The sequence below is a fragment of the Procambarus clarkii genome, chromosome 43 (genome assembly GCF_040958095.1).
Source record: "Procambarus clarkii isolate CNS0578487 chromosome 43, FALCON_Pclarkii_2.0, whole genome shotgun sequence".
Taxonomy (NCBI): domain Eukaryota; kingdom Metazoa; phylum Arthropoda; class Malacostraca; order Decapoda; family Cambaridae; genus Procambarus; species Procambarus clarkii.
In genome coordinates this window covers 27,747,805-27,759,749 of record NC_091192.1, presented here as the reverse complement: position 1 = coordinate 27,759,749, position 11,945 = coordinate 27,747,805, and the positions used below count along the sequence as shown (strand labels likewise).

General features: G+C 43.8%; 1 protein-coding gene across 1 annotated transcript in view; it reads right to left on the bottom strand.

The window, feature by feature from the left end:
- Positions 1 to 3,067: 3,067 nt before the first annotated feature.
- Positions 3,068 to 11,945, bottom strand: part of LOC138350016 (uncharacterized) — a 177,593-nt gene continuing 168,715 nt past the window's right edge. The window contains exon 3 of the mRNA XM_069300165.1: positions 3,068 to 3,556. Within this exon, the coding sequence (XP_069156266.1) occupies positions 3,135 to 3,556 (422 nt within the window). The 3' untranslated portion in view covers positions 3,068 to 3,134. The remainder of the gene's footprint in view (positions 3,557 to 11,945) is intronic.

The following is an 11,945-nucleotide window of genomic DNA, read 5'->3' as shown; positions in this document are numbered from 1 at the left end:
ACGAAACTTTTGCGAATAAAATATGAAAGAAGAACCAATGGAATATCGACCAATTAAGATACAGTATCTGAATTGATTGCTAAAAAAAAGGGGAATTTTAACAATGGATGTGGAGAATATGATCAGTTAGGAAAGTATGGCTGTAGCACTGTATTGCCTTGTTACATAATAGTGGGGAATGATGCATGGGGCGAGAGGCCTACGTGAAGGAGCGGGAGCGCCCACTATTATGCCGTGTCGTGAGATAACACACACACACACACACACACACACACACACACACACACACACACACACACACACACACACACACACACACACACACACACACACACACACACAGGGGAAAGACGGCCCAAGATATGATGGATTACATCACGCAGAAGTGCAAGGACGCAGCAAACAAGTTTGTCCCAGTCCAAAAGGAAAACAGAGAAATGAAGATGAGAAACCCATGGTTTAATCAAAGATGTAGGCTAGCTAAGCAGCAAAGTAAAAGGGCATGGAGAAACTATAGGAATAACAGGACACTGGAGAGCAGAGAAAGATACCAGAATGCCAGGAATGAATATGTCAGGATGAGAAGAGAGGCAGAAAGACAATACGAAAATGACATCGCAAGCAAGGCAAAGACTCAGCCTAAATTGTTGCATAGCCACATTAGGAGAAAAACAACAGTAAAGGAACAGGTTATGAGATTAAGGATAGGGGCGGAAGGATTCACTACAAATGACAAGGAAGTGTGTGAGGAATTGAATAAGAAATTCCAGGAGGTCTTCACCTTAGAACAAGGAGAAATTCCAGAGGTAAGTGAGGGAATAGCTAACCAGGAACCACTGGAAGAGTTTGAGATTACCAGTGGGGAAGTAAGGAAGTGTTTACTAGAGTTGGACGTGACGAAGGCTATAGGCCCAGATGGAATCTCCCCTTGGGTTCTAAAGGAAGGAGCAAGAGAACTGAGCCTACCACTCTCCATAGTGTATAACAAATCACTGGCAACAGGGGAACTGCCAGATATTTGGAAAGCAGCTAACGTAGTCCCGATATACAAGAAAGGGGATAGACAGGAGGCACTGAACTACAGGCCAGTGTCCCTAACCTGCATACCATGCAAGCTGATGGAGAAGATTGTGCGAAAAAAACTAGTGGAGCATCTGGAGCGAAGGAACTTTGTAACACAGCATCAACATGGGTTCAGGGATGGCAGGTCCTGCCTCACAGGGTTACTTGAATTCTACGACCAGGCAACAAAAATAAGGCAAGAAAGAGAAGGGTGGGCAGACTGCATATTTTTGGATTGTCAGAAAGCCTTTGATACAGTGCCACACAAGAGGCTAGTGCGAAAGTTGGAGATGCAGGCTGGAGTGAGAGGGAAGGTACTCCGGTGGATAGAGGAATACCTAAGCAACAGGAGACAACGAGTCTGTGTGAGGGGTGAGGTCTCAGATTGGCGAGACGTCACAAGTGGAGTCCCGCAGGGGTCAGTCCTTGGACCTATACTGTTTCTGGTATATGTAAATGATCTCCCAGAGGGTATAGATTCGTTCCTCTCAATGTTTGCCGACGATGCAAAAATTATGAGGAGGATTGAAACAGAGGATGATAGTAGGAGGCTACAAGATGACCTGGATAGACTGAGTGAATGGTCCAACAAATGGCTGTTGAAGTTCAACCCGAGTAAATGCAAAGTAATGAAACTAGGCAGTGGAAACAGGAGGCCAGGCACAGGATACAGAATAGGAGATGAAGTACTTAATGAAACAGACAGAGAGAAAGATCTAGGAGTTGATATCACACCAAACCTGTCTCCTGAAGCCCACATAAAGAGAATAACGTCTGCGGCATATGCGAGGCTGGCTAACATCAGAACGGCGTTCAGGAACCTGTGTAAGGAATCATTCAGAATCTTGTACACCACATATGTAAGACCAATCCTGGAGTATGCGGCCCCAGCATGGAGCCCGTACCTTGTCAAGCACAAGACGAAGCTGGAAAAAGTCCAAAGGTATGCTACTAGACTAGTCCCAGAACTAAGAGGCATGAGTTATGAGGAAAGGCTGCGGGAAATGCACCTCACGACACTGGAAGACAGAAGAGTAAGGGGGGACATGATCACAACTTACAAAATCCTCAGGGGAATCGACCGGGTAAACAAGGATGAACTTTTCAACACTGGTGGGACGCGAACAAGGGGACACAGGTGGAAGCTGAGTACCCAAATGAGCCACAGAGACGTTAGAAAGAACTTTTTCAGTGTCAGAGTAGTTAGCAAATGGAATGCATTAGGAAGTGATGTGGTGGAGGCTGACTCCATTCACAGTTTCAAATGTAGATATGATAGAGCCCAATAGGCTCAGGAATCTGTACACCAGTTGATTGACAGTTGAGAGGCGGGACCAAAGAGCCAGAGCTCAACCCCCGCAAGCACAATTAGGTGAGTACAATTAGGTGAGTACACACGCGGTATTCGGTACGTGAGTACATTAACTCACAGGAAGCAGCACGTAACAGCTGTCTAACTCCCAGGTACCTATTTACTTCCTGCTGAACAGAGGCATCAGGATGAAGGCAGCTCTGCCCATTTGTTTCCACCATCGCTGGGGATCAATCCCTAGTCCCTAGGACTACATATCCCGAATGCTGTCCACTCAACCACCAAGGCCCCCTAATAAGGATAGGTGTGTGTGTGTGTGAAAAAAATACGCCACTAAATATTTAAGTCTCAATTTGGAGACCGAAGTAATGGGATCAAAGGTTCCAAATAAAGGTTTCTGATTCCAACATGTCCGGCATAACCCTTTTGTGTCGAGGGCAGCGAGCGCCTCCCATTGTGACCATTGCAACGCCCGATTCCAGTCAGATTCTCGGAATTAAAACTAGTTATATACAATTTTGCTGAAAGCTTTCTAGACGAGACAATCAAAGTGGAAACTCCTAGGCGTTATAAAACAAATTTTATAGATGTACATAAGCGGAAAACCCTGACATTTGTTTCCTGACACAATAGAATAGTTACCCAATTAAAAAAAGGTAAACATAACGTTTTCTGTAATTCTGGTGTTTATAACGTTTTCTGTCATTCTGGTGTTTATAACATTCTACTGTTTACACACTTTACAAATATGAGGAAAGCATCAGATTGCAAGCACTCGTATACTCACCGACTCGTTGAGCATGTCGTGGACGGTACAGTCGAGGGTGACGGTGTTGCCGAGGTACACCTCAGTGGAGGTGTTGCCGCCCGCGAAGTGAGGCTCCCTCGACTCGTGGTCTTCCCAGCCGTGGGTGTGATGGGCGTGGTCGTACCGCCCCTCGGACACCACCACGAAGCGGGCGGTCTTCATCACCAGCGGCACGGGCTGCGGTAACGACGACGACGACATGTGGGCGTACGATGTCTTGTGCAGCGACGACCGGTGGGCGTACTTGTGCGTCGACGACCGGTGGGTGTATGGTTGTTTATGCGACGGGTGGGTGAACGACGCCCTGCGCGACGATGACAGGTGTGAGAACGACGACAGAAACAGATGGGGGAGGGTGTCGGCGCGTGTCCCATCTGGAATTATGAGGCGATTGTTTACTCTAGGATAGCAATTATGGCCTAATTACCACCCTCCCTCCACCCCCCCCCCCTAACACCTCTCCTGCCTTCTCTCTTTCCTTCCCCCTCCCCCCCCCCCACACACACACCGCAGACACAAACAAATACCACAAACACACACACAACTGACAAACACACGCATTCACTCACACTCTCTAACGTCACAGAGACGTTAGAAAGAATTTTTTCAGTGTCAGAGTAGTTAATAAATGGAATGCACTAGGAAGTGATGTGGTGGAGGCTGACTTCATACACAGTTTCAAATGTAGATATGATAGAGCCCAGTAGGCTCAGGAATCTGTACACCTGTTGATTGACAGTTGAGAGGCGGGACCAAAGAGCCAAAGCTCAACCCCCGCAAGCACAATTAGGTGAGTACCACACACACACACACACACACACACACACACACACACACACACACACACACACACACACACACACACACACACACACACACACACACACACACACACAGCACAAACATCGATACACACATTACAAACAAAACCCACAACCTCACATCCACACACACATACCCAACAAACACAACCATACACATACCACAAACACACCCACACACACACACATATACAACAAACACAAAGACAGGCCAGACAAACACACACACCACACAAACCCTGACACCACAAACACACCCACACACACCCACAGACACTTAACATATTAAAACTGGAGAACAAGTAAGAGGATAGATACATTATCGTGTACAAAAGATGGGAGATAATAAAATTGATAACTGGGGGTCTCTATAGCAACCATCAACACGTAACACAGGAAAACACAGGAACAAGTTTCGGCAAACAAATATATGTTTGTCTGTCATAAACACATTCCATAATAAACTTGTGTCAAAACAAGATAAGAAAACTGAATAAATTTCAAGAGATTACAGTAGACAGGACACCATGTCGACTTGAATCTCTTCCTGTAAGTGCACTTAGATAACTACACTTAGGGCATTATACACATACTACACAAAGTCCAGGACCAAGGTCAACTTCGATGTATATACAGAGGGAAATGGGGGATGTAACCTTTCGCTACACATATATCCCTTGATGCCTAACTTGATTTGGTGGTGGGCTTAAGGTCTATCAACTTCTGAAGGGTTATTTAAGGTCACCACAATACCTTTCTGACGAACTCGCAAGTATGCGTTACTCCTGAACATTACTCCTGAACTAAAGGAATCTCAGCCCCACATACATCGAGAAATTAGACACATCTCTCAATGAATTTATCCTTTGCGTAACTTATCGATGATCAGTTGCTATCGAACTAGCGTCTGCAAATGGTTCTTTCTCAAGGAGACGATGAGACAGTGACGTAACTATCATCAACAGACGACGCATACCAAATCATGCGTTTCAGCCTCTCAGTAGTTAGCAAGACATAAAACGTATCCGCAAAGACGCCTTCGTCAAATTTAACGCACTGTGCACCAAAATATATTTTCTCATTAATGTTTAAAAAACAAAAATTACTATTTCGCGTAATTTATTTACGCATTTACGCATATTTAACTTTAGTTAAATATGGGGATTCTGCTGGCAATTGCTTGTGTTTGGTAACACTTCTCTCAGCTTAAACTGTATCAAGTACTGACTTTCGTAGATTACAAAAACAGTCATTTATTAATTGGAGTTATACAGCAGTCAACCCACTAACAACCCAAGCAGGCAACTGAAGACGTTAGATGGTATTTATGTAGACTGGAAAAAATCCGTAAGAAAATTAGCACGTGTAATAATACACCGAGAAATCACAATAACGTGGTATTAATGAACAAATTAACAGGGGGCGTTGATGAGGGTTCGAACCTATGCGCTGAGTGTTCCCATACGCGCTCTAGTTAAAGGTACCACGATATGGGTAAAAGAATTGTAACCTGGAGCGCTACTGCACCCAATAGGATCCCGAGGCTTCCACTGAAGCCTAACCGTGGATTCACACAATTCCCCCCACGTATATATATATATATATATATATATATATATATATATATATATATATATATATATATATATATATATACGTATATTAGATTGGGGTACTTGACTGCGGCATGGATTCTCTGCCCTATCCTCCTCTGCCCCATCTCCCCCCATCACTATCTCTCCCCTCTTTCATTTTTCTCCCTCTGCCACCCCCCCCCCATCTTTCCCCCCTGTCCCTGTCAGAAAATTTAATATTACGAAGCACTGCATAAATTGTTAAATATAACTACTCGATAAACACACCCGTGATTTTATTTCAAACTTCAAGAAAATCGCCTGCATGGGGATCGTCACAGATGCCCATATTTCTTAAAATGTGGCATTGAGGCCGACCCTGACTGGTCTGCGACACTACCATACCTCTCAAAGTTACTTGTTGAAAAGTTGGTTGAGGCAAATCCCAAGAGTTTGGATCATATATTGAGAGAGAGAGAGAGAGAGAGAGAGAGAGAGAGAGAGAGAGAGAGAGAGAGAGAGAGAGAGAGAGAGAGAGAGAGAGAGAGAGAGAGAGAGAGAGAGAGAGCGCAACGCAGATTGCAATACTCACGTCAATCAAATGCAAAATATTATGATGTTTGACTGGAAAGAAATGTAAAAATATTTTTGTAACGTGTTTACAGATGGTTGGCTCTGACACTAATTAACGTAATCCATTAACATATGTTCCTACACTGTGGTTGTTATTCCATATTTTTATCTGTAACTGAAACTCGAGGTTTTTAATTAATTAATTGCTTACATATTCTTTAATTCAATAAAAATACTTGTAACAGCTCTCTCTCTCTCTCTCTCTCTCTCTCTCTCTCTCTCTCTCTCTCTCTCTCTCGACACTAAGGTTCAGGTTCATCAGGGATACCAGTCATCTTTCAAGTGAAGCTGCGAGCTAAGAGCCCTTATCCTCCTTCAGCCCATCTGAAGTATGACCCTAAAAAAACTCATTTATTTAATTAACTTATTAACTCTTTACATTAGGAATATATACAAAATTTAATGTTAAGTAACTATCATGTAAAGAAATAGGATGAGCTAGGAGCGAACTGTGTGCCAGAGCCTTCAGTTGGTCGGGTAACCAAATTGATTTCAGGCGTATGTATCAACGTTCATTTACGTTCGAAGCATTTTCTTTCACCCTATGCCCCTGTTACCTAGCAGTAAAATAGGTACCTGGGTGTTAGTCAGCTGTCACGGGCTGCTTCCTGGGGGTGGAGGCCTGGTCGAGGACCGGGTCGCGGGGACACTAAAGCCCCGAAATCATCTCAAGATAACCTCAAGATAATGTCACACACAGAGATCACACTAATGTGATGCATCAAATGAACAAATCCACACGGGCCGTGACGAGGATTCGAACCTGCGTCCGGGAGTATCCCAGACACTGCCTTAATCGACTGAGCTACGACAGGGTTAAAAGGGTTGAAACCGAAGTTCTACTGAACTTAGGGGTGCAGTGGGGGGGGGGGGTTGTGTAAAAGCCTGGTTTGTGCCTCGGAGAGGCTACGGGATCCAGTAAGTTCAGTAGAACTTCGGTTTCAACCCTTTTAACCCTGTCGTAGCTCAGTCGGTTAAGGCAGTGTCTGGGATGCTCCCGGACGCAGGTTCGAATCCTCGTCACGGCCCTTGTGGATTTGTTCTCAAGATAACGTGTTTAGCGATCAAGTTCCAGATGCGTGACAGGTTAGGAGTGAGTGACGGTGGTGGAGCGATGCTGCTGAGAAAGGCATGTCCAGCAGGAGGCTGTTGATGGTTGAACGTCTTATATTATGGTTGGAAAGTTCCTGTTCTCCACCAGGCAGTCGGGCCAAGGCGGAGGAGCCTTAAATAAGTAAGAACAGTAAGACTGTTATGCTCAAGTCTTACACTCAAGAATGCAGTAAGTGCCTATTCTAGATGATAGCGAACTCGTGCTTCATATAAGAAGGATTTGCAGTCTCTAATGTTGAGAAGGTAGGAGGTGCGTCGTAGATCGGTCAAATTCTTGGCTACTTTTCTTACTAGGGTTTCAGGTGGATTTTCATGGTGAATGAAGTGTTATACTTCATTCCCCCCCCTCCCTATGTCAACTTTGTCTTTGAACATTTAAATGTTGTTGTTGTTTAAGATTCGCCACCCGGAACAAAAAGTTCCAAGTAGCACGGGCTACGGTGAGCCCGCAGTATTGAACCTTTAGATTATGGGTCGTTCCTCTATACGTGTGTCTGAGTAGCACCGTCCTGCTGCCTTGTTATCGTCAGCGTCGGTGTTTTCCATCGCCTTCTCCAGGTAAATGTTACTAAAGAACTTAATTAACCCTCGTATCAGTCGCCATTTCTTATTGTCCATATGCAATGGCTCGACTACAATCATTACCCTAGCCCCCTGAGCTTCAAGAATAAGGTGTATTAGATCACTGAAGTAAACATTCCACAGCAGAAGGGGGGCCAATCACGCTCCTCTGTGGCTTCCAATTGAGAGGCTTTCAGACTATGCTCCAATGAGAAGTACTCATAGAATCGGTTCTTGAAGCTTTATCTAGTAATTTAGAGTGCCACAAGTGATCAAGGGCACCCGTAGGGCCAGAGCAATGTTACAGCTGATTTTGGCCTCATCCTGTAACTGATGTCATACAGTGGATAGATTTAGAATGCGACCACCAGCAGCAGCAGCAGCAGCAGAATGATCTTTTTTAAAACAACATATTGTCCGCCACACAGTAGCCGGTGAGGGTCAAATAATGAAGGTCATTTTTTGAGAGATTAACGTCTTAAGAATTTTAGCAGTAATTAAGATTATTGACATTAGCCTGTGTGGTCAGTGACTGCTGGAATGACTCGTCTTTTTGTGTCCTGGAATTACAGCACATAGAAAAGCTCTTCCATAAGCAGGGCCAAATTATTTGTGGTAAGGAGAGTTGGTACAGGTGTGTGAGAGGTGGAGCCAGCAGGTGTGTACACCTGCGTAATTGTCTTCGGCTCACCTTACCAGCCTCACTGCCTTGCCTATGTTGAGTATTTGAAAACGACGAATAACTTCATCCTCTTGAATAGACCACTTCAGGCAACTTGGACTCAGTCACTGAGTAAAGACGTGGTTTTCTGATGCAAGTTTTCTTCTGGTTTCTGATACCCATCTGGAGATAGTCCACTTTTGGACCTAATTTATTGTATGGAAAAATATTCTGTGAATGTTCTTGTTGTGAGCGTAAGGATGCCTTTGATAATCAGCCAGCTGACAAGACCTGGTCACATGATGTCTGTCAGGAATTTACTTGTGCCGGAGTCCCACTATGCTGCTGGTGAAGATGTTCTCTGCTTGGCTGTACACGACACCCTGGTGCAGGCATTCCATTCAGTTGCTTCCAGCTCTGAGCCGAGGCCTGGCCAGTCCCCAAGTGTCCACAAGCCAGGATATGCAACCGCAGTGAATACAATCTAATGGTTTGATGAACTAACATATCCCAAAAGGGTCTGTAATATAGTGTTACGGTAAATCTGTTACGACAGGGTCGAGGTAAGAACTTGAAATATGATTTGGCAAAGTAACAAAATTTTCGTGGTGGCAAATTGCTCTCTCTCTCTCTCTCTCTCTCTCTCTCTCTCTCTCTCTCTCTCTCTCTCTCTCTCTCTCTCTCTCTCTCTCTCTCTCTCTCTCTCTCTCTCCCTCTCTCTTTACTTACCACTTTCAATATTTGACTTTAGTTTTGCATTCTCACAATCTCTTTTCCCTTTCCTTTCGACAGGAGATGAGGAAGCAGCATCAAGAATTATGATGCATATTTAATAAGGCACTTAAGCGGATCACTGTGTAATCCAATTGGGCTTCGATTTATTATTTAATTGCATATACACGAAGGCTCTGTAACGACGAGAAGCTCTGTAGCGACAAGAGATTGCTCTGTAGCTCCCTGATAAACATTGTCCCTCCATAGAGTTTCAGTGCACTCTGACAATATATAAATATAAAAGAAATGTTAAGTTGGGCGTTTACACACATATGTGTACGATTTAAGAGACATATATGTACAGTTATATATACACAGTCAGGCACACAGCACACACAAGGCATTAACTCTTGATAAACAAGCACAAAACTCTTGATAGGCAACACAAGGCATTAACTCTTGATAAACCACATAAGTCGTGGACTCTTGATGCACAATCACTACCGACTTTTGAGCTCATCCTGGTTCAGTGGGGTAGTGCGTATACCTGAAGCGTCCGGTGGACGTGAGTTCGACCCCCATTGATGGGCCGCTCAATATTTGTCCACACATACTCATTGCATTCTCATCAAATGCGTGAAAATAATTACTCATCAACAGATGTAAATTGTCCTTCTTACTGTACGTAATACGTTGACAATTAAGGCTTCATCAAATCAAAACTTTGCCAATAACCCTACTTTTTTTGTTTAGGGCCAGGAGTCCTCAAGCCTTTACACACACCCACTTACGAAACCTGTACATCTTTCCTCACTTAAGGCAGCTTTGTTTACATTTATGAGCTCCGAAGTACTATGAGGAAGTTTATAACAATAATAACTTTAGGTTTCCAAGCTCATGAACCGTTTATTACATGTCAACAAAGCCGCCATAATTGAGGAAAGATGTTCAGGTTTCGTAAGTGATTGATGAAATGCTTGATGAATACTGGCCCAAGTCTGTCATGGGAAAAAGGGTGTCATTAGGCGGACAGCATGAGCCATTATGCTGCAAATGTAAGGCTGTAAATATACAAATAATTTAATTTGAGCAGGATTAGCACCGAAATTAATGTGTTTTACCATTTTTTTTTCTATCAACAGCAGCTCAGAAACCGTTTAATTTCATGCAAAATATCCAAATGAGAATATAACAAATGATATCCTAATAATAATAGCATTAATTTAATTCACCTGGAGTCTCAGGTGAATTAGGTGAATTTTAATTCACCGAAGCTCAATCGACTGGGCTATTGAGTCGTCTTAATAAGGAAAGACTTCTTCTCTTCTACTTCCCCCTGACTACTACTGAAGCCCAGAGGCATTATAGTGCTCTACGCCCACGCCATATAAAATGTCCGCCACACTTCCGTGGAAATAAATATTTCATTCACCTAGTTGCAGGCTCTAAGTTAAGGCTTTCGATAGAGCCTGGGCCTCTAACGCCGGGGCTCTACGGTTCGAGTCTCCTAGAGCCCAGGCGAATGAAATGATTTCCACGGAAATCTAGATGACAATTAATAATAATAATAATAATAATAATATGAATAAAAATAATAATAATAATTTAGCACTAAAAACAGAGATATGATTACAGTGATTACTTGAAATAGAAAGCAGCATTTCAGAATACTATATATACTTTCTATTTGCCAAAAAACCATTTACAACTTTCAGAATCTTGAATGTTTCATACCGCTCACTGAGAAACTTGTTCGAGGTGTGTGTGTGTGTGTGTGTGTGTGTGTACTCACCTAGTTGTACTCACCTAGTTGTGTTTGCGGGGGTTGAGCTCTGGCTCTTTGGTCCCGCCTCTCAACCGTCAATCAACAGGTGTACAGATTCCTGAGCCTATCGGGCTCTGTCATATCTACACTTGAAACTGTGTATGGAGTCAGCCTCCACCACATCACCCCCTAATGCATTCCATTTGTCAACCACTCTGACACTAAAAAAGTTCTTTCTAATATCTCTGTGGCTCATTTGGGCACTCAGTTTCCACCTGTGTCTCCTTGTGCGTGTTCCCCTTGTGTTAAATAGACTGTCTTTATCTACCCTATCAATCCCCTTCAGAATCTTGAATGTGGTGATCATGTCCCCCCTAACTCTTCTGTCTTCCAGCGAAGTGAGGTTTAATTCCCGTAGTCTCTCCTCGTAGCTCATACCTCTCAGCTCGGGTACTAGTCTGGTGGCAAACCTTTGAACCTTTTCCAGTTTAGTCTTATCCTTGACTAGATATGGACTCCATGCTGGGGCTGCATACTCCAGGATTGGCCTGACATATGTGGTATACAAAGTTCTGAATGATTCTTTACACAAGTTTCTGAATGCCGTTCGTATGTTGGCCAGCCTGGCATATGCCGCTGATGTTATCCGCTTGATATGTGCTGCAGGAGACAGGTCTGGCGTGATATCAACCCCCAAGTCTTTTTCCTTCTCTGACTCCTGAAGAATTTCCTCTCCCAGATGATACCTTGTATCTGGCCTCCTGCTCCCTACACCTATCTCACCTAATTGTACTCACCTAATTGTGCTTGCGGGGTTGAGCTCTGGCTCTTTGGTCCCGCCTCTCAACCGTCAATCAACTGGTGTACAGATTCCTGAGCCTATTGGGCTCTATCATATCTACATTTGAAACTGTGTATGGA